The 26,740-nt window shown below is 44.5% G+C and overlaps 1 protein-coding gene and 24 non-coding genes across 25 annotated transcripts in view; 16 read left to right on the top strand and 9 right to left on the bottom strand.

Moving 5' to 3' along the window:
- The first annotated feature begins 85 nt into the window (after positions 1-85).
- trnag-gcc lies at positions 86-156 on the top strand. Its single transcript has one exon. It is a non-coding gene; the product is annotated as a tRNA-Gly (tRNA).
- Positions 157-876: 720 nt separating this feature from the next.
- On the bottom strand, positions 877-949 carry trnak-cuu. Its single transcript has one exon. It is a non-coding gene; the product is annotated as a tRNA-Lys (tRNA).
- Positions 950-1,089: 140 nt separating this feature from the next.
- On the top strand, positions 1,090-1,160 carry trnag-gcc. Its single transcript has one exon. It is a non-coding gene; the product is annotated as a tRNA-Gly (tRNA).
- Positions 1,161-1,442: 282 nt separating this feature from the next.
- Positions 1,443-1,513, top strand: trnag-gcc. The gene has a single exon. It is a non-coding gene; the product is annotated as a tRNA-Gly (tRNA).
- A 720-nt stretch (positions 1,514-2,233) lies between these two features.
- Positions 2,234-2,306, bottom strand: trnak-cuu. The gene has a single exon. It is a non-coding gene; the product is annotated as a tRNA-Lys (tRNA).
- Positions 2,307-2,446: 140 nt separating this feature from the next.
- trnag-gcc lies at positions 2,447-2,517 on the top strand. The gene has a single exon. It is a non-coding gene; the product is annotated as a tRNA-Gly (tRNA).
- A 282-nt stretch (positions 2,518-2,799) lies between these two features.
- Positions 2,800-2,870, top strand: trnag-ucc. The gene has a single exon. It is a non-coding gene; the product is annotated as a tRNA-Gly (tRNA).
- Positions 2,871-3,590: 720 nt separating this feature from the next.
- Positions 3,591-3,662, bottom strand: trnak-cuu. Its single transcript has one exon. It is a non-coding gene; the product is annotated as a tRNA-Lys (tRNA).
- Positions 3,663-3,802: 140 nt separating this feature from the next.
- On the top strand, positions 3,803-3,873 carry trnag-gcc. Its single transcript has one exon. It is a non-coding gene; the product is annotated as a tRNA-Gly (tRNA).
- A 282-nt stretch (positions 3,874-4,155) lies between these two features.
- Positions 4,156-4,226, top strand: trnag-gcc. Its single transcript has one exon. It is a non-coding gene; the product is annotated as a tRNA-Gly (tRNA).
- Positions 4,227-4,946: 720 nt separating this feature from the next.
- On the bottom strand, positions 4,947-5,019 carry trnak-cuu. Its single transcript has one exon. It is a non-coding gene; the product is annotated as a tRNA-Lys (tRNA).
- Positions 5,020-5,159: 140 nt separating this feature from the next.
- On the top strand, positions 5,160-5,230 carry trnag-gcc. Its single transcript has one exon. It is a non-coding gene; the product is annotated as a tRNA-Gly (tRNA).
- A 282-nt stretch (positions 5,231-5,512) lies between these two features.
- On the top strand, positions 5,513-5,583 carry trnag-gcc. Its single transcript has one exon. It is a non-coding gene; the product is annotated as a tRNA-Gly (tRNA).
- A 720-nt stretch (positions 5,584-6,303) lies between these two features.
- On the bottom strand, positions 6,304-6,376 carry trnak-cuu. Its single transcript has one exon. It is a non-coding gene; the product is annotated as a tRNA-Lys (tRNA).
- A 140-nt stretch (positions 6,377-6,516) lies between these two features.
- On the top strand, positions 6,517-6,587 carry trnag-gcc. Its single transcript has one exon. It is a non-coding gene; the product is annotated as a tRNA-Gly (tRNA).
- Positions 6,588-6,869: 282 nt separating this feature from the next.
- Positions 6,870-6,940, top strand: trnag-gcc. Its single transcript has one exon. It is a non-coding gene; the product is annotated as a tRNA-Gly (tRNA).
- Positions 6,941-7,660: 720 nt separating this feature from the next.
- On the bottom strand, positions 7,661-7,733 carry trnak-cuu. The gene has a single exon. It is a non-coding gene; the product is annotated as a tRNA-Lys (tRNA).
- Positions 7,734-7,873: 140 nt separating this feature from the next.
- trnag-gcc lies at positions 7,874-7,944 on the top strand. The gene has a single exon. It is a non-coding gene; the product is annotated as a tRNA-Gly (tRNA).
- A 282-nt stretch (positions 7,945-8,226) lies between these two features.
- trnag-gcc lies at positions 8,227-8,297 on the top strand. Its single transcript has one exon. It is a non-coding gene; the product is annotated as a tRNA-Gly (tRNA).
- Positions 8,298-9,017: 720 nt separating this feature from the next.
- On the bottom strand, positions 9,018-9,090 carry trnak-cuu. Its single transcript has one exon. It is a non-coding gene; the product is annotated as a tRNA-Lys (tRNA).
- A 140-nt stretch (positions 9,091-9,230) lies between these two features.
- Positions 9,231-9,301, top strand: trnag-gcc. Its single transcript has one exon. It is a non-coding gene; the product is annotated as a tRNA-Gly (tRNA).
- A 282-nt stretch (positions 9,302-9,583) lies between these two features.
- Positions 9,584-9,654, top strand: trnag-gcc. Its single transcript has one exon. It is a non-coding gene; the product is annotated as a tRNA-Gly (tRNA).
- Positions 9,655-10,374: 720 nt separating this feature from the next.
- trnak-cuu lies at positions 10,375-10,447 on the bottom strand. The gene has a single exon. It is a non-coding gene; the product is annotated as a tRNA-Lys (tRNA).
- A 148-nt stretch (positions 10,448-10,595) lies between these two features.
- On the top strand, positions 10,596-10,666 carry trnag-gcc. The gene has a single exon. It is a non-coding gene; the product is annotated as a tRNA-Gly (tRNA).
- Positions 10,667-21,717: 11,051 nt separating this feature from the next.
- Positions 21,718-26,740, bottom strand: part of il20 (interleukin 20) — an 88,050-nt gene continuing 83,027 nt past the window's right edge. The window contains exons 4-7 of the mRNA XM_012955878.3: positions 24,708-24,770; positions 23,609-23,761; positions 22,922-22,996; positions 21,718-22,094 (exon numbers count right to left, since the gene is read on the bottom strand). Of these exons, the coding sequence (XP_012811332.1) occupies positions 22,011-22,094; positions 22,922-22,996; positions 23,609-23,761; positions 24,708-24,770 (375 nt within the window). The 3' untranslated portion in view covers positions 21,718-22,010. The remainder of the gene's footprint in view (positions 22,095-22,921; positions 22,997-23,608; positions 23,762-24,707; positions 24,771-26,740) is intronic.

The raw sequence follows: 26,740 nt of genomic DNA, 5'->3' as shown, positions 1-26,740 counted from the left end.
AGACATGGCATGGCAGCCATGTGCGCTTCCACCGGGTCTGAGGGCGCCTCGTGGGAATCTGAGTAGCAACGGCATAGCGTGCATAGCATTGGTGGTTCAGTGGTAGAATTCTCGCCTGCCACGCGGGAGGCCCGGGTTCGATTCCCGGCCAATGCAAGAGCTGCGTTTTGCCAGGGGTTCCCCACTAGAGCCTTCCCGGCGCGCTCTTTGCAGAACTGAATACGAGTTAGCGTAAGGCAAAAAGCAGTAACGCAGGCAACCAGTTGCAAACCTATCTCGTGTTTCCGAGAGAAGCCTCTAGCAAAGGCCCTCTTCAGCTTTCCATCTTTTCAAAGTGAGGGCAAACGGAGGAAGGTCCAGCTGCTTGAAATCCACTTGCCATCCAGGAGGGCTTGTTGCTTGCCCTTTTCACTTTCGCCCGTGGAAACTCTCCAGACTGACCCGACCACGCTGGCCAGGCTGCTCCTTTCTTATAAGGGAAGGGAGGAACTGCAGCTGATGAAATGCGCCGAGCATGGCAGGATTTTAAAGTTTCCACGTTGCGTCCACTGCGATCCAGTAGGGCATTTCCAGTCTGCCTGAATTGCCATCACCTGAGGAGGCACGTTGCAGTCTGGGACCAGGGGGGGCAGAGAACAAGGAGATGTTGCAGTCAGGTGCTCCAAGATGATCCAATAACTCTTTTGCAAATAGGGTGGTGAGCGAAAAAGGCAGCTTCACTAGACATTGTGGGAAGGCGTTTGTTTTGGTGCCCCGGTGGACTAGTAAAAGCATTTTCCCTTTGTCAAGGCATTGTCTGCTTCAGGTAAGTTTTCACTTCTGCATGCTAGTTTGCGTTGCGGTTTTTCCCGCTCGGCCAGGAAAAGGTGAACACGCCGCCCAACGTGGGGCTCGAACCCACGACCCTGAGATTAAGAGTCTCATGCTCTACCGACTGAGCTAGCCGGGCAACCCGCTAGCGTTTGGCAGAGCGCTGGTGCCAGCCTTTCCTTTTCCTTTGCCCTCGGGGCAGACACGTGAAGGTCTTGGATCTGGACTTGTTCTGTGCTGTTGGTCACGTCAGTATGCACAGTCCGGCGGCCGGCCGTGGCATTGGTGGTTCAGTGGTAGAATTCTCGCCTGCCACGCGGGAGGCCCGGGTTCGATTCCCGGCCAATGCACCCCTCGGCTTTCTTTTCTTCAAAAGCCTCGTGCCCCGCCGCTAACCGAGGCAGCTTTTCCCTCCGGAGCCGAAAGCCTTTGCTCGGAAAGGCACGCTGCTTTTAGGCAGCCACGCAGAAGGCCATATGGCGTATTATGTTCTGCTCCCAAATGCACGTTTCGCCCCATGCCCGATGTTTCGAGGGCGGCATTGACAAGACATGGCATGGCAGCCATGTGCGCTTCCACCGGGTCTGAGGGCGCCTCGTGGGAATCTGAGTAGCAACGGCATAGCGTGCATAGCATTGGTGGTTCAGTGGTAGAATTCTCGCCTGCCACGCGGGAGGCCCGGGTTCGATTCCCGGCCAATGCAAGAGCTGCGTTTTGCCAGGGGTTCCCCACTAGAGCCTTCCCGGCGCGCTCTTTGCAGAACTGAATACGAGTTAGCGTAAGGCAAAAAGCAGTAACGCAGGCAACCAGTTGCAAACCTATCTCGTGTTTCCGAGAGAAGCCTCTAGCAAAGGCCCTCTTCAGCTTTCCATCTTTTCAAAGTGAGGGCAAACGGAGGAAGGTCCAGCTGCTTGAAATCCACTTGCCATCCAGGAGGGCTTGTTGCTTGCCCTTTTCACTTTCGCCCGTGGAAACTCTCCAGACTGACCCGACCACGCTGGCCAGGCTGCTCCTTTCTTATAAGGGAAGGGAGGAACTGCAGCTGATGAAATGCGCCGAGCATGGCAGGATTTTAAAGTTTCCACGTTGCGTCCACTGCGATCCAGTAGGGCATTTCCAGTCTGCCTGAATTGCCATCACCTGAGGAGGCACGTTGCAGTCTGGGACCAGGGGGGGCAGAGAACAAGGAGATGTTGCAGTCAGGTGCTCCAAGATGATCCAATAACTCTTTTGCAAATAGGGTGGTGAGCGAAAAAGGCAGCTTCACTAGACATCGTGGGAAGGCGTTTGTTTTGGTGCCCCGGTGGACTAGTAAAAGCATTTTCCCTTTGTCAAGGCATTGTCTGCTTCAGGTAAGTTTTCACTTCTGCATGCTAGTTTGCGTTGCGGTTTTTCCCGCTCGGCCAGGAAAAGGTGAGCACGCCGCCCAACGTGGGGCTCGAACCCACGACCCTGAGATTAAGAGTCTCATGCTCTACCGACTGAGCTAGCCGGGCAACCCGCTAGTGTTTGGCAGAGCGCTGGTGCCAGCCTTTCCTTTTCCTTTGCCCTCGGGGCAGACACGTGAAGGTCTTGGATCTGGACTTGTTCTGTGCTGTTGGTCACGTCAGTACGCACAGTCCGGCGGCCGGCCGTGGCATTGGTGGTTCAGTGGTAGAATTCTCGCCTGCCACGCGGGAGGCCCGGGTTCGATTCCCGGCCAATGCACCCCTCGGCTTTCTTTTCTTCAAAAGCCTCGTGCCCCGCCGCTAACCGAGGCAGCTTTTCCCTCCGCAGCCGAAAGCCTTTGCTCGGAAAGGCACGCTGCTTTTAGGCAGCCACGCAGAAGGCCATATGGCGTATTATGTTCTGCTCCCAAATGCACGTTTCGCCCCATGCCCGATGTTTCGAGGGCGGCATTGACAAGACATGGCATGGCAGCCATGTGCGCTTCCACCGGGTCTGAGGGCGCCTCGTGGGAATCTGAGTAGCAACGGCATAGCGTGCATAGCATTGGTGGTTCAGTGGTAGAATTCTCGCCTGCCACGCGGGAGGCCCGGGTTCGATTCCCGGCCAATGCAAGAGCTGCGTTTTGCCAGGGGTTCCCCACTAGAGCCTTCCCGGCGCGCTCTTTGCAGAACTGAATACGAGTTAGCGTAAGGCAAAAAGCAGTAACGCAGGCAACCAGTTGCAAACCTATCTCGTGTTTCCGAGAGAAGCCTCTAGCAAAGGCCCTCTTCAGCTTTCCATCTTTTCAAAGTGAGGGCAAACGGAGGAAGGTCCAGCTGCTTGAAATCCACTTGCCATCCAGGAGGGCTTGTTGCTTGCCCTTTTCACTTTCGCCCGTGGAAACGCTCCAGACTGACCTGACCACGCTGGCCAGGCTGCTCCTTTCTTATAAGGGAAGGGAGGAACTGCAGCTGATGAAATGCGCCGAGCATGGCAGGATTTTAAAGTTTCCACGTTGCGTCCACTGCGATCCAGTAGGGCATTTCCAGTCTGCCTGAATTGCCATCACCTGAGGAGGCACGTTGCAGTCTGGGACCAGGGGGGGCAGAGAACAAGGAGATGTTGCAGTCAGGTGCTCCAAGATGATCCAATAACTCTTTTGCAAATAGGGTGGTGAGCGAAAAAGGCAGCTTCACTAGACATCGTGGGAAGGCGTTTGTTTTGGTGCCCCGGTGGACTAGTAAAAGCATTTTCCCTTTGTCAAGGCATTGTCTGCTTCAGGTAAGTTTTCACTTCTGCATGCTAGTTTGCGTTGCGGTTTTTCCCGCTCGGCCAGGAAAAGGTGAGCACGCCGCCCAACGTGGGGCTCGAACCCACGACCCTGAGATTAAGAGTCCATGCTCTACCGACTGAGCTAGCCGGGCAACCCGCTGGCGTTTGGCAGAGCGCTGGTGCCGGCCTTTCCTTTTCCTTTGCCCTCGGGGCAGACACGTGAAGGTCTTGGATCTGGACTTGTTCTGTGCTGTTGGTCACGTCAGTACGCACAGTCCGGCGGCCGGCCGTGGCATTGGTGGTTCAGTGGTAGAATTCTCGCCTGCCACGCGGGAGGCCCGGGTTCGATTCCCGGCCAATGCACCCCTCGGCTTTCTTTTCTTCAAAAGCCTCGTGCCCCGCCGCTAACCGAGGCAGCTTTTCCCTCCGGAGCCGAAAGCCTTTGCTCGGAAAGGCACGCTGCTTTTAGGCAGCCACGCAGAAGGCCATATGGCGTATTATGTTCTGCTCCCAAATGCACGTTTCGCCCCATGCCCGATGTTTCGAGGGCGGCATTGACAAGACATGGCATGGCAGCCATGTGTGCTTCCACCGGGTCTGAGGGCGCCTCGTGGGAATCTGAGTAGCAACGGCATAGCGTGCATAGCATTGGTGGTTCAGTGGTAGAATTCTCGCCTGCCACGCGGGAGGCCCGGGTTCGATTCCCGGCCAATGCAAGAGCTGCGTTTTGCCAGGGGTTCCCCACTAGAGCCTTCCCGGCGCGCTCTTTGCAGAACTGAATACGAGTTAGCGTAAGGCAAAAAGCAGTAACGCAGGCAACCAGTTGCAAACCTATCTCGTGTTTCCGAGAGAAGCCTCTAGCAAAGGCCCTCTTCAGCTTTCCATCTTTTCAAAGTGAGGGCAAACGGAGGAAGGTCCAGCTGCTTGAAATCCACTTGCCATCCAGGAGGGCTTGTTGCTTGCCCTTTTCACTTTCGCCCGTGGAAACGCTCCAGACTGACCCGACCACGCTGGCCAGGCTGCTCCTTTCTTATAAGGGAAGGGAGGAACTGCAGCTGATGAAATGCGCCGAGCATGGCAGGATTTTAAAGTTTCCACGTTGCGTCCACTGCGATCCAGTAGGGCATTTCCAGTCTGCCTGAATTGCCATCACCTGAGGAGGCACGTTGCAGTCTGGGACCAGGGGGGGCAGAGAACAAGGAGATGTTGCAGTCAGGTGCTCCAAGATGATCCAATAACTCTTTTGCAAATAGGGTGGTGAGCGAAAAAGGCAGCTTCACTAGACATCGTGGGAAGGCGTTTGTTTTGGTGCCCCGGTGGACTAGTAAAAGCATTTTCCCTTTGTCAAGGCATTGTCTGCTTCAGGTAAGTTTTCACTTCTGCATGCTAGTTTGCGTTGCGGTTTTTCCCGCTCGGCCAGGAAAAGGTGAGCACGCCGCCCAACGTGGGGCTCGAACCCACGACCCTGAGATTAAGAGTCTCATGCTCTACCGACTGAGCTAGCCGGGCAACCCGCTGGCGTTTGGCAGAGCGCTGGTGCCGGCCTTTCCTTTTCCTTTGCCCTCGGGGCAGACACGTGAAGGTCTTGGATCTGGACTTGTTCTGTGCTGTTGGTCACGTCAGTACGCACAGTCCGGCGGCCGGCCGTGGCATTGGTGGTTCAGTGGTAGAATTCTCACCTGCCATGCGGGAGGCCCGGGTTCGATTCCCGGCCAATGCACCCCTCGGCTTTCTTTTCTTCAAAAGCCTCGTGCCCCGCCGCTAACCGAGGCAGCTTTTCCCTCCGGAGCCGAAAGCCTTTGCTCGGAAAGGCACGCTGCTTTTAGGCAGCCACGCAGAAGGCCATATGGCGTATTATGTTCTGCTCCCAAATGCACGTTTCGCCCCATGCCCGATGTTTCGAGGGCGGCATTGACAAGACATGGCATGGCAGCCATGTGCGCTTCCACCGGGTCTGAGGGCGCCTCGTGGGAATCTGAGTAGCAACGGCATAGCGTGCATAGCATTGGTGGTTCAGTGGTAGAATTCTCGCCTGCCACGCGGGAGGCCCGGGTTCGATTCCCGGCCAATGCAAGAGCTGCGTTTTGCCAGGGGTTCCCCACTAGAGCCTTCCCGGCGCGCTCTTTGCAGAACTGAATACGAGTTAGCGTAAGGCAAAAAGCAGTAACGCAGGCAACCAGTTGCAAACCTATCTCGTGTTTCCGAGAGAAGCCTCTAGCAAAGGCCCTCTTCAGCTTTCCATCTTTTCAAAGTGAGGGCAAACGGAGGAAGGTCCAGCTGCTTGAAATCCACTTGCCATCCAGGAGGGCTTGTTGCTTGCCCTTTTCACTTTCGCCCGTGGAAACGCTCCAGACTGACCCGACCACGCTGGCCAGGCTGCTCCTTTCTTATAAGGGAAGGGAGGAACTGCAGCTGATGAAATGCGCCGAGCATGGCAGGATTTTAAAGTTTCCACGTTGCGTCCACTGCGATCCAGTAGGGCATTTCCAGTCTGCCTGAATTGCCATCACCTGAGGAGGCACGTTGCAGTCTGGGACCAGGGGGGGCAGAGAACAAGGAGATGTTGCAGTCAGGTGCTCCAAGATGATCCAATAACTCTTTTGCAAATAGGGTGGTGAGCGAAAAAGGCAGCTTCACTAGACATCGTGGGAAGGCGTTTGTTTTGGTGCCCCGGTGGACTAGTAAAAGCATTTTCCCTTTGTCAAGGCATTGTCTGCTTCAGGTAAGTTTTCACTTCTGCATGCTAGTTTGCGTTGCAGTTTTTCCCGCTCGGCCAGGAAAAGGTGAGCACGCCGCCCAACGTGGGGCTCGAACCCACGACCCTGAGATTAAGAGTCTCATGCTCTACCGACTGAGCTAGCCGGGCAACCCGCTGGTGTTTGGCAGAGTGCTGGTGCCGGCCTTTCCTTTTCCTTTGCCCTCGGGGCAGACACGTGAAGGTCTTGGATCTGGACTTGTTCTGTGCTGTTGGTCACGTCAGTACGCACAGTCCAGCGGCCGGCCGTGGCATTGGTGGTTCAGTGGTAGAATTCTCGCCTGCCACGCGGGAGGCCCGGGTTCGATTCCCGGCCAATGCACCCCTCGGCTTTCTTTTCTTCAAAAGCCTCGTGCCCCGCCGCTAACCGAGGCAGCTTTTCCCTCCGGAGCCGAAAGCCTTTGCTCGGAAAGGCACGCTGCTTTTAGGCAGCCACGCAGAAGGCCATATGGCGTATTATGTTCTGCTCCCAAATGCACGTTTCGCCCCATGCCCGATGTTTCGAGGGCGGCATTGACAAGACATGGCATGGCAGCCATGTGCGCTTCCACCGGGTCTGAGGGAGCCTCGTGGGAATCTGAGCAGCAACTGGATAGCGTGCATAGCATTGGTGGTTCAGTGGTAGAATTCTCGCCTGCCACGCGGGAGGCCCGGGTTCGATTCCCGGCCAATGCAAGAGCTGCGTTTTGCCAGGGGTTCCCCACTAGAGCCTTCCCGGCGCGCTCTTTGCAGAACTGAATACGAGTTAGCGTAAGGCAAAAAGCAGTAACGCAGGCAACCAGTTGCAAACCTATCTCGTGTTTCCGAGAGAAGCCTCTAGCAAAGGCCCTCTTCAGCTTTCCATCTTTTCAAAGTGAGGGCAAACGGAGGAAGGTCCAGCTGCTTGAAATCCACTTGCCATCCAGGAGGGCTTGTTGCTTGCCCTTTTCACTTTCGCCCGTGGAAACGCTCCAGACTGACCCGACCACGCTGGCCAGGCTGCTCCTTTCTTATAAGGGAAGGGAGGAACTGCAGCTGATGAAATGCGCCGAGCATGGCAGGATTTTAAAGTTTCCACGTTGCGTCCACTGCGATCCAGTAGGGCATTTCCAGTCTGCCTGAATTGCCATCACCTGAGGAGGCACGTTGCAGTCTGGGACCAGGGGGGGCAGAGAACAAGGAGATGTTGCAGTCAGGTGCTCCAAGATGATCCAATAACTCTTTTGCAAATAGGGTGGTGAGCGAAAAAGGCAGCTTCACTAGACATCGTGGGAAGGCGTTTGTTTTGGTGCCCCGGTGGACTAGTAAAAGCATTTTCCCTTTGTCAAGGCATTGTCTGCTTCAGGTAAGTTTTCACTTCTGCATGCTAGTTTGCGTTGCGGTTTTTCCCGCTCGGCCAGGAAAAGGTGAGCACGCCGCCCAACGTGGGGCTCGAACCCACGACCCTGAGATTAAGAGTCTCATGCTCTACCGACTGAGCTAGCCGGGCAACCCGCTGGCGTTTGGCAGAGCGCTGGTGCCGGCCTTTCCTTTTCCTTTGCCCTCGGGGCAGACACGTGAAGGTCTTGGATCTGGACTTGTTCTGTGCTGTTGGTCACGTCAGTACGCAAAGTCCGGCGGCCGGCCGTGGCATTGGTTGTTCAGTGGTAGAATTCTCGCCTGCCACGCGGGAGGCCCGGGTTCGATTCCCGGCCAATGCACCCCTCGGCTTTCTTTTCTTCAAAAGCCTCGTGCCCCGCCGCTAACCGAGGTAGCTTTTCCCTCCGGAGCCGAAAGCCTTTGCTCGGAAAGGCACGCTGCTTTTAGGCAGCCACGCAGAAGGCCATATGGCGTATTATGTTCTGCTCCCAAATGCACGTTTCGCCCCATGCCCGATGTTTCGAGGGCGGCATTGACAAGACATGGCATGGCAGCCATGTGCGCTTCCACCGGGTCTGAGGGCGCCTCGTGGGAATCTGAGTAGCAACGGCATAGCGTGCATAGCATTGGTGGTTCAGTGGTAGAATTCTCGCCTGCCACGCGGGAGGCCCGGGTTCGATTCCCGGCCAATGCAAGAGCTGCGTTTTGCCAGGGGTTCCCCACTAGAGCCTTCCCGGCGCGCTCTTTGCAGAACTGAATACGAGTTAGCGTAAGGCAAAAAGCAGTAACGCAGGCAACCAGTTGCAAACCTATCTCGTGTTTCCGAGAGAAGCCTCTAGCAAAGGCCCTCTTCAGCTTTCCATCTTTTCAAAGTGAGGGCAAACGGAGGAAGGTCCAGCTGCTTGAAATCCACTTGCCATCCAGGAGGGCTTGTTGCTTGCCCTTTTCACTTTCGCCCGTGGAAACGCTCCAGACTGACCCGACCACGCTGGCCAGGCTGCTCCTTTCTTATAAGGGAAGGGAGGAACTGCAGCTGATGAAATGCGCCGAGCATGGCAGGATTTTAAAGTTTCCACGTTGCGTCCACTGCGATCCAGTAGGGCATTTCCAGTCTGCCTGAATTGCCATCACCTGAGGAGGCACGTTGCAGTCTGGGACCAGGGGGGGCAGAGAACAAGGAGATGTTGCAGTCAGGTGCTCCAAGATGATCCAATAACTCTTTTGCAAATAGGGTGGTGAGCGAAAAAGGCAGCTTCACTAGACATCGTGGGAAGGCGTTTGTTTTGGTGCCCCGGTGGACTAGTAAAAGCATTTTCCCTTTGTCAAGGCATTGTCTGCTTCAGGTAAGTTTTCACTTCTGCATGCTAGTTTGCGTTGCGGTTTTTCCCGCTCGGCCAGGAAAAGGTGAGCACGCCGCCCAACGTGGGGCTCGAACCCACGACCCTGAGATTAAGAGTCTCATGCTCTACCGACTGAGCTAGCCGGGCAACCCGCTGGCGTTTGGCAGAGCGCTGGTGCCGGCCTTTCCTTTTCCTTTGCCCTCGGGGCAGACACGTGAAGGTCTTGGATCTGGACTTGTTCTGTGCTGTTGGTCACGTCAGTACGCACAGTCCGGCGGCCGGCCGTGGCATTGGTGGTTCAGTGGTAGAATTCTCGCCTGCCACGCGGGAGGCCCGGGTTCGATTCCCGGCCAATGCACCCCTCGGCTTTCTTTTCTTCAAAAGCCTCGTGCCCCGCCGCTAACCGAGGCAGCTTTTCCCTCCGGAGCCGAAAGCCTTTGCTCGGAAAGGAACGCTGCTTTTAGGCAGCCACGCAGAAGGCCATATGGCGTATTATGTTCTGCTCCCAAATGCACGTTTCGCCCCATGCCCGATGTTTCGAGGGCGGCATTGACAAGACATGGCATGGCAGCCATGTGCGCTTCCACCGGGTCTGAGGGCGCCTCGTGGGAATCTGAGTAGCAACGGCATAGCGTGCATAGCATTGGTGGTTCAGTGGTAGAATTCTCGGCTGCCACGCGGGAGGCCCGGGTTCGATTCCCGGCCAATGCAAGAGCTGCGTTTTGCCAGGGGTTCCCCACTAGAGCCTTCCCGGCGCGCTCTTTGCAGAACTGAATACGAGTTAGCGTAAGGCAAAAAGCAGTAACGCAGGCAACCAGTTGCAAACCTATCTCGTGTTTCCGAGAGAAGCCTCTAGCAAAGGCCCTCTTCAGCTTTCCATCTTTTCAAAGTGAGGGCAAACGGAGGAAGGTCCAGCTGCTTGAAATCCACTTGCCATCCAGGAGGGCTTGTTGCTTGCCCTTTTCACTTTCGCCCGTGGAAACGCTCCAGACTGACCCGACCACGCTGGCCAGGCTGCTCCTTTCTTATAAGGGAAGGGAGGAACTGCAGCTGATGAAATGCGCCGAGCATGGCAGGATTTTAAAGTTTCCACGTTGCGTCCACTGCGATCCAGTAGGGCATTTCCAGTCTGCCTGAATTGCCATCACCTGAGGAGGCACGTTGCAGTCTGGGACCAGGGGGGGCAGAGAACAAGGAGATGTTGCAGTCAGGTGCTCCAAGATGATCCAATAACTCTTTTGCAAATAGGGTGGTGAGCGAAAAAGGCAGCTTCACTAGACATCGTGGGAAGGCGTTTGTTTTGGTGCCCCGGTGGACTAGTAAAAGCGTTTTCCCTTTCTCAAGGCATTGTCTGCTTCAGGTAAGTTTTCACTTCTGCATGCTAGTTTGCGTTGCGGTTTTTCCCGCTCGGCCAGGAAAAGGTGAGCATGCCGCCCAACGTGGGGCTCGAACCCACAACCCTGAGATTAAGAGTCTCATGCTCTACCAACTGAGCTAGCCGGGCAACCCGCTGGCGTTTGGCAGAGCGCTGGTGCCGGCCTTTCCTTTTCCTTTGCCCTCGGGGCAGACACGTTAAGGTCTTGGATCTGGACTTGTTCTGTGCTGTTGGTCACGTCAGTACGCACAGTCCGGCGGCCGGCCGGCCGGCCGTGGCATTGGTGGTTCAGTGGTAGAATTCTCGCCTGCCACGCGGGAGGCCCGGGTTCGATTCCCAGCCAATGCACCCCTCGGCTTTCTTTTCTTCAAAAGCCTCGTGCCCCGCCGCTAACCGAGGCAGCTTTTCCCTCCGGAGCCGAAAGGCACGCTGCTTTTAGGCAGCCACGCAGAAGGCCATATGACGTATTATGTTCTGCTCCCAAATGCACGTTTTGCCCCATTCCTATCTCGTGTTTCCGAGAGAAGCCTAGCAAAGGCCCTCTTCGGCTTTCCATCTTCGTGAGGAAGGTCCAGCTGCTTTAAATCAACTTGCCATCCAGGAGGGCTTGTTAGATATATATTTAATGTATGTCATATAAATTTAATGTGTATTTTTAATTTTTATAAATGTATATTTAATCAATTTATATTTAATAACTATAATTTGTTTTATTTTTTTCAAGTTTTTCTGATTAATATACAATGCTTATTTTAATTGTGTAAAAGAGTTTTGGTGATGTTTGCATATTATTTCATGTACAATTATTTTCTCAGAGTTTTTAAGATTGCTAGTGGTAGTGTGCTTTACTGTGGTAATTATTTCAATAATTATCTTGCCCCTCACATCTCTGAACAAATCATATTTAAATATGATTTTATGATAAACATTATTCTCTTATTACAGTAATAAGCTAGGATCTTTTTTACTCATAGAATTAGGCCACCATACTATTTTGCTGGTTCAAAATCTATATGCGCCTACTTTAATTATGTTAAGATAATGCCATGTCTGGTACATTTTGTACAGGAAATTAATTTCTTGGCAAAGCCCAAGATGCAGCCTATAGTTTCCATAATGTTGTAACTTGGGATGCTATTAAATAAGAGCATATACATATTTAGAAGGCTTTGCATTATACATTCAAAATAAGTGATATAATTAAGGAAGAAACACTTCATCCTAATGCCACAGTCACACTGAGTCAGTTTCAATTCCTCTATCAGTTTGTTGGGAACTCATCTAATTTCCCTGTCCCTATAGGACCAATGCTACTGCTTTGGCAGAAGAATTCCACCTACAGATATTGTAACTGTAGCGCATAAAATAAAGTTGCTCTAGTAGCAAATGCAAGCCCAGTATGTATCCAGTCCCACCAACATGTGATCTTGTGTAATAATCCCCCAGGTGAAATATCTGGAGTCCAGTTATAATTTAATTTTCATTAGCACTGTTTTAATCAACAGAAAGTAAAAAAGAAAGAAATAATTAAAAACAATTAAAATTCAGATGTCTGGGGATCCAGCCATGATTTTAGAGAAACTTAATAAATGGCAGATTTATCAAAATGTGAGTTTTGATCTCAATGCATAAAAACTCACCCACAATCTATTCATTCCTATGGGATTTTTAGAATCGTATTTGTCAGTGGGTGAAAGTTAGAACTCACCATTTTATAAATACAGTTCTAAAAATCCCATATGAATGAATAGGACAAGTTTTATGTATTAAGCTCTAAACTCACATTTTGATAAATCTGCCCCTATTAGTGTCAACCTCTCTATTATCATCAAACTTAGAAAGCCAGCCAGTTTATCCCTCTCTCACATGAATGAGCATGCGCAGTGAAGGCTGTTGCATGCACGCATACACGCACAATGTGGCGGGGGACACGCATCTGTGATGAGGGACAAGGGCTTGGAAAAGGGATAGGCAGATAGAAGAGGTACATGCCTAAAGTCCCCCCTCCATTGTGCCCTAGACACGTGCCTCTTCAGCCTACCCATAGTTCTGGACTTGATTATGAACTTACTTGCATTCATGAAAACGTGAAAGAACACCAATATCAACAGTTTTTGCTGAATGCCATTAGCTTTTGGTAGCCAGAAATTATACTGTTAATCATAGTTAATTATTATATCAGGTTAAATAACATTTTAAAAGGCCAATTTACATTTGCAACTGCAACTTTGACAGCAGGAAATAAAGGTTTCATAAAAGTCCTTAAAGGTTTCATAAAAGATACTTGCATCTGTTCATTCATTGTAGAAATCATCGTCAAGTGCACGTAGTGATATATGCAGTTGCATGCATTTTTGCATTGCCTCTTTACAATTACATCTCTGCTGTGGCCCTGTTGCCTGCATTTGTACATTTTTATTGGTAAATCTGCTATGTCCTCTGCATTTAATTCCAATATAAGTAGTTTTAAATTTTCACTTTTGGCACTAGCCAAAATATATATAGATTATTAGCTCTCACTGTAGTTTTGTATATTTTATGACCCCCTTCCCCCGTAAAACTCCTTCATAAATAAACTTTGTAAGTCACTTTATCTCAGGGTTCATCTTCACTCTTGCTATACTCCCACCTCTGACACAGCTGGGTGATTAGCCTGTTGCTTGATCAATTACAATCAGTTGTGATTCCCCAGACCTGTGTGCAGTGCTGCCCAGCTTTTGTCTCTCCCTATTTATTAAGACTTTTTTAGGGGAGAGCATTTGCTGGGAGGTGAGCATTTGCAAGAGTGATGCGTTCCAAAGTGATTAGTTTACAAGTGATCTGAACGAGTTTAACAAGGAGTTCAACAAAGGAGAACTACAAGGAGAGCCACTACAAACTGCTGCTTGAAATGTATGAACTGTCTAAAATGCAAAACAATTCGCTGATGCACTGAGGAACCATCCCACCTGCTACTGCCATTTTCTAAAGCTACAAGTCTACAACCCACCTGCTAATGGCAAAACTCACTTCATTCCTACTGATTGTCTGCATGATGCTCCCTAAGGTAGTCTCTTCCTTTAACTCCCCTGTTGTCTGTCCATACTCCATCCACATATCCTCCTCCCTGTTCCCATCTACATACTCCAGCTCTTTCACGCTTTATAACTACTTGCAACATCTTCGTGCCACAGTTACTGTCCGTACGCTGTTGCACGCTCATTTTAAATCCTCTGCTCACATCTATTTACTCTTTTTCCTACTATTGCTGGCTACAGGGGATGTCTCTCCAAACCCTTGGCCCTGGGGTTGAATATACCTACTTAAATTCATCCTCGTCCTTCTGACCTGATGCTTAAAGCCTTTTGTTCCTCTGCTGTTTGTAACCTTATTCAGGTTCCCACTCTTCCCTCTTCCTGCCTTCCATTTTCCTGTGCCCTTCTTCATGTCTGTTCTTTAACTAACTAAGCTACGTTCATCCATGATCTGTTCTGCTCTAAATCATTTCATCTCCTCGCACTAACAGAAACCTGGCTTTTGCAGAATGACACCACCACTGAAGCTGCGCTCTCTCATGGCGGTCTGTCTTTCTCTCACACCCCCGGACCACTGGACGCGGTGGAGGAGTTGGAATTCTCCTTCCGTTGTTGGTTCACATCTATTCCTATTCCTCCAGCTTTTTTGTTTAACTCATTTAAGGTGCATTCCCATCAAATCTTCCATCCTCTCTATGTACGGGTGGCTGTCATTTACAGGCCCCCTCAGCCTCCTCATCTGCTACCTTCCTTTCTGATTTTGAAACCTGGCTCTCTTTTTTCCTCTGTACTGATGGCCTTGCAATCATCCTTGGGGATTTCAACTCCCACATTGATGATCCCTCGCAACCCTGGCCCTCACGTTTTCTCCGCCTAACCTCCTCCTTTGAACTCCAGCAGTGGACAATCTCTCCGACTCATAAGGATGGCCACTTTCTGGATTTATTCACAAAGAAGAGGTAACCCTGAACTATAGTTTCAGGGTGCACAGTGTGTAATATGGAATCAAAACAAATTCATAAAGAAAAAGACACACAAAGAAACCTTTTTTGGCACACCTGTATTGTAGAAGTTTAAAATACGCTTTATTAAGTCACTTAAAATCGCTGTTTAAGTTAAAACCAAGAGAAAAGAAAAAGTAGGAAAAGTTAAAAGTTCTCAAATCTCTTTTTTTACTGGGCTAGTACTGTGAATTATATCTGCTGTTGCAATTCTTTAACAATGTTGCAAATAAGAATCCGCTACAACTACCTGTCCCGTGAGGGGAACTTGAGGTACACGTTACACAGTTGCTAAAATGTTTCGATACCTCTCTTAAGGAAAATTCAGTATAAGGAAGCGATGTGTGTTAAACTAGATCAACTGGCAACAATTATGGATACGGCGTTATTATCTAAGGTAAGTCTGTAGCGTACAATGAATTAATAAAGTTCCTCTAAAGTCACTGCTGTCGATCTCTTATTTAATTCAGTAAATCTAATCCCTTCCTTCCTGTTAAAGTTGCTAATACGATCGTTGGTTTGTTAGCAGTATAGACCTGAAATCGGTTAGCCCATGTGGAACATAGCATTCATACCCACTATTATTCTGCTTTAATATTTTCCTTTTGCCTAAGTTGTAAAAATTCACATGTAACAGTGCTTAGTACCTCAATTTGAAACCCGATCCACATATACACTCCCTTATGTAATCAGGTTGGAGGGAGGGGAGGGGAGAAGGGAGACAGGAGAGCCCAAGATACACTATAAGCTCATTATATCACATTCGGAAAAATAGCTAGCTATTCCAAATGCCCGGTCTCCGAGTAGTTATTCTGGCCCGATTCCCATTCAATGCGAGGCGCAATAAAAGTATTAACACGGCTTCAACATCAGAGATGACGCTAAATGCGTTAATGTTAATGACGGATCGGCTGTTATGAAATGACCGATCTCAGCCGAGTGAATCTCAAAACTAATTTGTAGAGAGACTGACTATGCTGCCAGCATAGTCTCCAGGTAAGTATTTAAATTAACCCTATCCCCCAATACCTGGAGCGACGAGAGGGACACAGGGGACAGTAAAGGGTCACGGCGTTGTTGATACCTTAACACAGTGCTGTCCAACTGGCGGCCCGCGGGCCGCATGCGGCCCGCGACCCCTCTCTGTGTGGCCCCCCACCTGTCTGGCTGCTTTGATGGCTTACTCTTGTGTAAGCTTTAAATGGTATCAGTACTGTGATTAACTGGACCACTGCATGGTTCTCACCTCAGATTCAGGCTGTAATCCCCCTGTATTGTTTAAATATGTAATCCCCTGTGTTGTTCACACCTTTTAATCTCTGCATTGTTCACCCCCTGCAGTGTTCACACCTCAGGCTCAGGCTGTAATCACCCCCATTGTTCATCTGTTCACACCTCAGGAGCAGTAGAAACCCACAAATAATCCCTGCACACTACAAAAAGAACATATACTGAGGTGGTACTGCAATTAAAAAGTTTTTTAATATATAGTTATTGTGCAGACTGTAGGAGCAATGCCAGCATTGTGTCACTGTAGGCTGCCTGTGTGTGCCATATACACAGGCATCATAGGGCAAGCAGAGTATGGCACACGCAGGCAGGGTAGGGAAGGCAGAGTATGGCACACACAGGCAGGGTAGGGAAGGCAGAGTATGGCACACACAGGCCAAGTATGGCACAAACCAGCCAAGAATGGCAAACACAGTGAAAGTATGGCACACGCAGGCAGGGTAGGGAAGGCAGAGTATGGCACACACAGGCAGAGTATGGCACACACAGGCCAAGTATGGCACAAACCAGCCAAGTATGGCACACAGGCAGGGTAGGGAAGGCAGAGTATGGCACACACAGGCAGGGTAGGGAAGGCAGAGTATGGCACACACAGGCAGGGTAGGGCAGGCAGAGTATGGCAAGTTTTTGCTGTACTACAACCATTAATATGGGTATGGTCATGTGATAACATGGGTGTGGTTTCAAGTGGGTGCGGTTTCAAAAAGGGGAGTAGTCAAAACTGGCTTCCATTATCGGCCCTCCACCACGTAGGTCGGAAAAATTCCGGCCCTCGGTACCACAGAAGTTGGACAGCACTGCCTTAACAGATTTAAACAATCTCCAATTTTTAAAAATTACAGCGGTCCTGCAAAGTAGATTCTAGTTACCTGCTTAATCCCAACATTACAGAGGTTCCTAAATTAGCTCGCTAGCTGTGCCATGTGCACAGTCTGTATAGTTAGCTAAATCTCACTGTATAGAAATCAAAACCGCGTCCCTGTATGCCGTACCTCCCTCTTCCCCGCACAGATGGTGAACAGATCAGGCGCCCATTTCCGAATCAATTACCTCCCTTTACAAAGAAATTTTTCTTAGAGCCCTCCCGTATCTCAATGTAGCAAACAAGCAGATATTGCCCTACCCTCAGTGCCTACTACTCAGTGTTATACCTCGGCACCAAGGTTTTATAGAGATTTATAAATGTCAAATGCCGATGCGCGTTTCGCTAAGAAAGCTTTTTCAAGGCGCTATTTCCACTTTGTTGGGGGTTACTTTTAAACTCTCCCCAACCAATCACTGGAGACTTGCCGATCCTTCTTAAAGCTATAATAAGAATTAACCCTATAAGTTATCCGTTGTTGGAACCTCCTGATATTAATTGATATATTCTTTCTATTCTTATTATATGGTTATGAATACACCCTGAAGTGATTATATAGTGTTCATAGGTTTACCTATTAATTGCCTCTCTAGTAGGACTCTTATTATTAGAGCTCTTATTGCACCCTATCTGGATAGTTAAATAAGCCCATAAAATAACACTAGTGTAATTGAATGCAATTGGATTAATAAGTGTACGGTGTTTGTTGAAGTGAAATCTTTATTATCCCAATCGTGAATTTCCTCCAATTTGTATTGACCATTGTGGGTGCAACTTGAACTAACACTTTAATATTAATCATGTGATTATACAAGTATGTGAATCGTGTTGTACATCACATATGTGAGAATAAAGTGTAATTGTAAATCATGTTGTAAATAAATAAGTGAAAAATAAAAACCAATAGGAATAAAAATAAAAAAATTTTATAAAAAGAAAGAAGAAAGTACACAGTGAGTACAGTGTGCTGAATGTGAAGAACTGATCAAATAAGAAGCCAATCAGGTAAAAAATAAAATGTGTACATACTATTGCAGAATGACCCTTATATCTAAATAAGTGAAAGCGTGCGGTGTAGCCATAATTATAGAGCTTAATTTAGGTGAAGCAAAATGGAGGGTAAGATACTATCTACATTCACTAAAATCTAGTCACGTAGGAATGTACCATAATCGATTTTTTCATTCAGTCCACTTTTCAAGAGATATTCAGTAACATTTCCTCCCCTTATCCCTAAAGAGGCATGTTCCACACCCCAGAACTTCAATCCTGATGGGGTGGCCTTGTGAAATCTGAAAAAATGGTTGGCTACAGAGCTAATGGTTTTGTTCAATTTTAGATCTTCAGTTACATTATTAATTGTGCTTATATGTTTTTGTATTCTTTTATTGAGTGGTTGGGTTGTCATCCCTATATATTTTTTATTGCAGGGGCACTCAATACAATATATCACATTTGTGGATTTACAGTTAATGTAATCATTTACTTTGTGTGTGGTACCGAATCTATCAATAAATTGTGTCTGAGTTTTCATATTTTTACAGGAGATACACCTGCCACATTTGAATGACCCCTTCACCGGGGGTTGTCGTTTCTTATTTTTGAAATGACTTCTGGTTAATTTATCCTGAAGATTTTGACATCTCCTGTAGCAGAATTGCACTTTTTCTGGTATAAGTGATTTTAGTTCTTGGTCTTGCCGCACTATCGGCCATAATTTTTGAATTATTTCTTGGACTTGGGATGTATGAGGGCCAAAAGTGGTGATAAATCAAATTTCTTGACTTTGTGAATTTTTTTCTTTATTATTGGCTCTCAATAATTTTGATCTATCTGTTTTTAAGGCTCTATGGTAGGCTTGCTTTAATATTTTATTAGGATAGCCTCTTAACTTCAGTCTTTCAGTCAGTTGTTGAGCTCTTATTTGAAACGTTTCGTGAGACGTACAGTTAATCTTAAAAATTCGCCAGTTGGTAACAATCTTTTTACGGTCTTTCTATGGAAGCTTTCATAGTGTAGTACCATATTAGTGGCTGTATCCTTGCGAAATAAATCCGTAGTTATATTTCCATTTTTGTCAAGGCCAATTGTAAGATCTAAAAAGGCAATTGATGTTTGAGATGTGGTTTTCGTTAGTTTGATATTCAAGTCATTTGAATTTAGAATGTCACAGAAGTCATCAAGTAAATCTTTAGGTCCCTCCCAAAGGAAGAAAATATCATCTATATACCTAATCCACATGGGGATAAAATTAGTATATAGACTTAGGTCATCGCAAAAGACTTTGTCCTGCTCCCATTTTCCAAGAAATAAATTGGCGTAAGTTGGTGCACATGCCGTACCCATGGCTGTCCCTTGTACTTGTAGAAAGAAGGTAATACAAAATAATTATGTCGCAGGACAAAACCTAGAAGTCTCACCAGAAAGTGCCCTAATTCCTGGTTTAGTGTATGGTCATTTTTTAAGAAGAATTGAGTTGCCTCAATACCATCCACATGTTTGATTGAGGTATACAGGGCTTCGACATCCAGTGTTACAAGCCATGTGTTCTCCATCACATGTATGCCATCTAATTGTGCTAAGACTTCCATTGTACTTTTATTGCGCCTCGCATTGAATGGGAATGGGGCCAGAATAACTACTCGGAGACCGGGCATTTGGAATAGCTAGCTATTTTTCCGAATGTGATATAATGAGCTTATAGTGTATCTTGGGCTCTCCTGTCTCCCTTCTCCCCTCCCCTCCCTCCAACCTGATTACATAAGGGAGTGTATATGTGGATCGGGTTTCAAATTGAGGTACTAAGCACTGTTACATGTGAATTGTTACAACTTAGGCAAAAGGAAAATATTAAAGCAGAATAATAGTGGGTATGAATGCTATGTTCCACATGGGCTAACCGATTTCAGGTCTATACTGCTAACAAACCAACGATCGTATTAGCAACTATAACAGGAAGGAAGGGATTAGATTTACTGAATTAAATAAGAGATCGACAGCAGTGACTTTAGAGGAACTTTATTAATTCATTGTATGCTACAGACTTACCTTAGATAATAACGCTGTATCCATAATTGTTGCCAGTTGATCTAGTTTAACACACATCGCTTCCTTATACTGAATTTTCCTTAAGAGAGGTATCGAAACATTTTAGCAACTGTGTAACGTGTACCTCAAGTTCCCCTCACGGGACGGGTAGTTGTAGCGGATTCTTATTTGCAACATTGTTAAAGAATTGCAACAGCTGATATAATTCACAGTACTAGCCCAGTAAAAAAAGAGATTTGAGAACTTTTAACTTTTCCTACTTTTTCTATTCTCTTGGTTTTAACTTAAACAGCGATTTTAAGTGACTTAATAAAGCATATTTTAAACTTCTACAATACAGGTGTGCCAAAAAAGGTTTCTTTGTGTGTCTTTTTCTTTATGAATTTGTTTTGACTTTCTGGATTTAGTCTTTACCAAAAATCTGTCCCTTTCTGATTTTAACAATTTCCCCTCTCTCAGAGAATGGTCTTTTTAAATACAGAATATTGCAAATTGTGAATATTTATGTGCACACTGCATCAATTCAACAATTTATTAGTGTTGTTATTAACTTATTGTTATTCAACAACTTTGGTGACAGAAACATATTTGCTAAATAGATATAGCAATTTGCACATTTAAAATTTGCAAATTGAAAAATGAAGCTATATTCATACACAAAAACATATTTAAAAAAAACATAGATTGTAAGCAATGTATGTGTGTTTTCAGATAAATACAAAGGGGCTGATTCACTAAAGTACGATAACGCTTATTGCATGTTTTTTTGTGTTAAAATTGACGCAATAAATAAGTACCGATTCATCAAAGTCTTTTCGCATGCCTTAAGAAGCATATTGCATGCGCTAAATAACGCATGATTGCAAGGCGTTAATTTTAACGTTAATTCTCGCATAGAAATAATACTAACGCATGATTCACAAACACATAAGAAGCATTAGATGCGCTAAATATCGCATTAGTCTGTGCGAAGATTAACACCTACTTGGGACAGGCGGTGAGCTTTTGGCAACACAATATGGACTTTGCAGTGGGATTTTTTCAAGTATGTGTTGGCCCTAGAGTGATGCATTCTCCAGTTTTCAGGGAAATGGTCATTTTTAGAAAAGTAGTTTCACAAATGTAATGGTTACGTGTGTTAAATCATGCGTTAAATTGTGCGCTAATATAGCAAGCGGCGAAATATATCGCGGACAGCGGAAAATAAAGCAAGAAAAACACTCATCGTGAGGTAAATAACGCAAACAACATCGCATCTAAATAAACACAAGTATCCTATAGTGAATCGTCGCAAAAAATAAGAAGCGATACAATTTTTACCGCATGCTATAAATAGCGCTCGTTTTATCGACCTTTAGTGAATCAGCCCCAAAGTTACTTAAATTAACTTTTAGTACAATGTTGGTCCTGGGACTAGTCATCTTGGAGTCAGAATAGTATTTATCTCTCTACAAGGCAAATCGATTCTACATTCTCCCAATGTAGTTTTTTTCACCTTCCTCCAGATCAGCTAGTAGTTAGTATGTTTCACTAAAAAGGGTAAACTTGATTGGTGCATATATTTTTCACCCCTATCTCCCATGATACTATGTTTGTAAGTCAAGCCTTGAAAAAGGGCTAGGAAGGACCAAAACATTGCATTACCAATATGTTTTTGGGCTAAATAAATATCGAAACACTTCAACTTTTGCAGTACGCTGCTTGTAATGCTGTTTTACATTTTCATGGAACTCCTCTGTGATTTATAACATCCTTATATTTTACAATAAGTGGTTCATTATTCTCTGTATATGGTACAGTCATAATGACTACCTGATATCTACAGAACCTTTAAACTGAGATAATGCAGTTGCTGTTATCTGTTCAAAGTTAGAAAGCTGAGGCATACTTTCAAAGATACAGTATGATAAATATTTGCGTGTGGAACAAATGAGAAATTATACAAGCAGAGACTAGCAGTAATTTATAATTAAAGTTTAATTAAATTTTGACATCATATGAATGCCAAATACTAGTTCACAAATAACAGTAAAAACATGTATAGAAACCACAATTAAAGTAATTGTTTTTATAAATTAGGTACATGAAATATGTTCAACAAAAAGGTTTACAGATAAAAACAGTGTGCAAATAATATTATTGAAATGTCTTTATCTGAAATAAGTTATTTAATATGTGCAATAAATATTATATGAAAACAGTCTTAATAAAATGTAAATTCTTTCTCTCTTGAATAAGTTATTTAAAACTTAAATATTAAATATGGAAAAATATCAGAATATAATAAAAAAAATTCAAGTATCTCCCTGAAATAAACTGTTTTAAATTTCAATAAATACATATTATGGAAATCTTAAATTAAAATTTGTCATTTAAAACATGTTATCATAACAGCAACAGAAACAATAGCATAACTATATAATAAAAAAGGGATAATCCATTGCAAATGACGGTGTTCAGAAATGTTATCAATGCTTTCACCCTGGATAATTTATTTCCATCCAGCGGATCAGTATATTCAAGTCTCCAAAAGCTTTAACAATAGCTGCCTCTGTCTCCATCTGAGGAGTAGAAGAAGGAGAGGTAAGAAGGAGCAATTATTTGATTTATACCGTGATATTACAGTTTTTCATTGAATTTCTTTTTAATTGGCAGTAGAAAATGCTCTATAATATGTTTTACACCCTGCTTTTCAATATGAGTTTCTATTGGCAACCATGCTGTCAGGAATAAAAAGGAAATTAGCTCTGCCATTGTTTCAAAATACAACAGCCAGCACAACATTTTAAAAGGGACTGGACAGCTCAGAAAGAAACCTTTGGTGTCTCAGGTGGAATCTCCTGCACTTTTAACTTATCCAGCAGCACAAACAGCACAATTTTAAATGTGTTGTGACTTAAGGCATAACAATAAGGAAAGAGAACCCATGTTTGTGGGGGGGACTGGACCGTGGGGTCTGCTTCCTCCAATGATGCATTTAAATGTCTGCCCCCTGCTGGTTCTCAGGAACAGGTCTGGGGAACACGGAAGGGTGTAGAGACGTGTCAGCACAGGAAGAAGTGGGAGGGGGGAAGGGGCTGGGTGGGTTTGCCACTCTGCGCCTGGCTGTTACCAAGATTTTTGTGCTGGGGGGCCTGGCGCAGAGTAGTTACACCACTGTTCAAGAACAACAAATAGATTAATAAATAGCCCAGGTATTCCTCTAAGACAAAGCAAAACGTGAAAGCAATACAGTACATACAGAAACACATAAGTTCTTATCTTACGTGGCCAACTGAGTTGTAATGCTGTGAATTTGTAATGTTTTAAATGTCATTATGTTTTTTATTTCAGAGAATAAACTGAAAGAAAGAATATATATCACAAAAACAACCTGAATGTTCCATACCTGGTAAAAGGTTTCTCTAAACTCTTCCATAATCTTGTGTGACTGATGACCACATGCACACCTCATAGTAGAATGCTGCACACATAAAATATAAGTGTTAGAAAAAAAAGTGAATTTTTATGGAAACCCGACTTAGAAAAGTCTTTACGCAGATACATATTCTCAGTTGTCATTATAGTGGCCTTGAATCTTTATATAAAAAAATAAAATGTTTAATAAGATAGTATTTAAAGCATTAGAAAGCTTATTTTGAATACAAAGCATGAAAGTCTATGCAAATAAACATGGTAGTCACCCAAAATTGGAGGTGGTGACCTCTGACTTGACATACTAAGAGACCTTTAACTTTATCAAGGTAGGAACGAATTCCAGGGCCCTACTGGCAAAGTGCATGAATTTTGTAATTTTCATTAGTGTTTGCATTCTTAAATGGGCCTTTAGTAATTTAGTAATAAGAAAGTGTCACTGTACTGCTGCAGCTCATTTGAAAGATTTGCCTCTTGGTGGTGGTACTGCAAGTGACTACATGTCACAAGCTTAATGTGGTTTGGAATAATATCGCTAAATGATGATATTTTTTCTTTAAACATCACATAAATTGATATAATTAACTGTTATTAATTAGAATGAAATATACACAGCTCATTTTGAAAATGGCTACCATTTACAGTAAATGCAATTACTTACACAGTGCTTGAGCTCAATCTTTAAACCAAGGACAGAGTTTGCCAAATGATTAAGACATTTCTGCTCCTTCATGGAAGAAAATTCCAGTTTGGGGAAAACATTGTTCAAGTAAAAACGTCCTAGCTGGAGAAGGAAGCAGCATTGCTCGGAGGGCTGAAAAGACAAGGCAACGAAAATCAATGAATGTCATAAGCAAACATTTTACACGTAAAGCAATGCATTAGTATAGTAGCAAAACAGGTAGACATATGGATAGCTTTACTAGACAAAATCACCCTGATCACCATGCTTCAGAACAATGGCTGTTTTGTCATTATACATTATTGGTAGTGATGAGCAAATCTATCCCGTTTCACTGAAAAATTTGAGAAATGGTAAAAAATCTGCAGTGATGGTAGGTGTTTTTTCACAGCTACTACACAACTATTTTATGCACAGAAATTTTTTTCTCACTCCAAATACATAAAAGTGAATAGGTGTGTTTTTTACAGCATTTTTCTAACATTTATTTTGAAAAATGTAGCTGATGGTGAAATGCGTAATTTCGCAAAGAATACGTGACTGCCCAAAAAATTTGCTCTTCATCAGTTATTACCAAGGTGCCGGAATATAGTAAAACACTTATTTTACTATATTCTGGCCTCATGCCTAAAGTTAGTTAATTTTTGTAATCATTGTGATTTCAATCAAACATTCCATGTAAGGAGGCAGGTAAACGAGTTTCAACGATACTTGTGTTTTAAGCTGTCACTTTAAATATTTTATGTTTGAATATAATTGCCCATACTTGACAGGCATGAATATTAATATAATAAAAACTACAATGTCTGCTCAGGACAGTCAAAAGAGGTGAAAAGCCATGTAACGGTTTTCACACTGTGGGGAAATCACAATGCAAGTCTATAGGAAAGTCCTGGAATTTCAAGTTTTTTTCACACCTTTCCTGACGATTCACATTTTGTTCAGTGAACATAACTAATAAATATGAGTTTTACGTGAACTTGGATTGATACTTCATTTGGTATATTTTATGTCTTTTGATAGAATACAGAATACCTAATAAAAATTAGGTGAAGAGAAATGTCAATCAATTACTCACATGTATCTGATTCAGCACTCTGGCTTTCAGGAGGCTGACATCTGTAATCACATCCTTTTTGTGCTGCAACAAATTAAGAAACTACTGTTAAGCACACAACCAAAATTCCCTTCTCCAAATCACCTTTGTACAACATCAATAAAAAAAATCCCATTATCTGTTTAGTTAGGAGGAAATAGAATAACAAGATTTTATTTGGTAATTTTACAACAAAAGTTACTTCCTCATACTTTCAGAAGGAAGAGTTTCAGTGTACAAAGATTTAAAAATGTTTAGAACCTCCCAGATGAGTAAACCTTTCTAATGATGAAATTAAAATCCAGTGTGCAAATTGCAAAGATATTAATGAAGTTAACTGGACTAGTAAATCTAATATTGTATTAAATATTTGATGTTACACCGAGTTGTATATCTATCACTGCATCTTATGACACATATATCTATTCCCCCTATTTGGGGGGAAAAATGCTCTGTTAGATGTGTGGCTAAATTCAGTTGTAAACAGCTGCACTCTGGGACATTACACTGTAGTGAAAAATTTAAGGTTTATTGGTCAAAATTCCTCAAGACACCCAAACAGTGTGCGTTCTTTGGATAAAATAAAATTTTTAGTCCCAGAGTGCATCTGTTCTGTTCTGCTATGCTAATTATATGATAGAATGTGTATACCTTACCTCAGTGCACTACGCACCTGGACTATATACTGTATATAATGGTGGCAAATAAAAAGGGCAACCATTTGGGAATTTTTTAACATTAAAAGCAAGTTGCATGTAAAACTCAGTCCCTGTGTAAAATGTATAATGCAGTAGTAGAATTCTTATTGAATCAGGCCAAACTGAGATTAGGATTGGCCAGATTGGGGGTGATTTAGTTGGGCTGCTTAAATATATTGCAATATTTGGACAATATCAGTCCTTGGAGTGTCTGCACTCTGATGCCAAAAATTATGTGGCGGGGTGCACAGCCAAATTAAATGTATACCAAAATTATTTCACAACTGGCACACCCTATGTAAAATATCCCAACTTTATTGTGAACACATTGCACAGAAGTAGACCAACGTTTCGGTCCTCAACAGGACTTTTTTCAAGGACCTTGAAAAAGGTCCTGTTGAGGACCGAAATGTTGGACTATATATTATATATATATTGCCAATTGAAAGCACTCACGGCTCCATATAGTTCAAAAAATCTAAATATTTTATTGATCCACACTCACATCGACGCATTTCAATCCACTAGGGATCGTCGTCAGGATGATGTTCCCTAGTGGATCGAAATGCGTCGATGTGAGTGTGGAGCAATAAAATGTTTTGATTTTTTGAACTACGTGGAGCCATGAGTGCTTTCAATTGGCAGTATATGGATTTATTTTTGGTGAGCACCTGGCGTGTACTTTGGAAGTGGTGAGTGCCGTCAAGGAGAACTATATATATGCACACATACATATAGTAAACAATAAATATTATCAATAAATAATTCTAATTTCTTCTTAAATTGTAATTATAAAACAGTGCCCTGTACTAAGCTGCATAAATCCATATTGGGAGCAAAACAATCCTTTTGGAATCATTCAATGTCTATATATATATATATATATATATATATATACACATATATGTATGTATATAGTCTAAACCGAAATGTTGAATTAAACACCACTTTTTTGCTTCATACAAGTCTTGTGAGTGTGGTTTGTTTGTGCTTACTAATTATGTTATGTTAACCATGCACCCAGGCAGTACCTGGAGTTTTCTGTGTGCACCATTCCTGGACTTTTTATATATATATATTTATATATATATATATAAATATATATATATATATATAGTAAGAAACAAAAAGGTCTAGACTCATTTAAATGAAAAAAGAAAAAATCTTTACTGCATTATGCAGAACAATTGCATTACTTACAACGTTTCGAGGCTCCCGCCTCTTTATCAAGTAGCAAGATCATATATGTATATAAATATATATAAAAAGGGAAGTGTTTGGGATTCACAAGTTGAATAGAGATTAAATAGAGATTAT

This window comes from Xenopus tropicalis, chromosome 2 (genome assembly GCF_000004195.4).
Source record: "Xenopus tropicalis strain Nigerian chromosome 2, UCB_Xtro_10.0, whole genome shotgun sequence".
Classification (NCBI taxonomy): domain Eukaryota; kingdom Metazoa; phylum Chordata; class Amphibia; order Anura; family Pipidae; genus Xenopus; species Xenopus tropicalis.
Note: the sequence above shows the minus strand (reverse complement) of the source record. Positions and strands in the feature narration are given on the sequence as shown.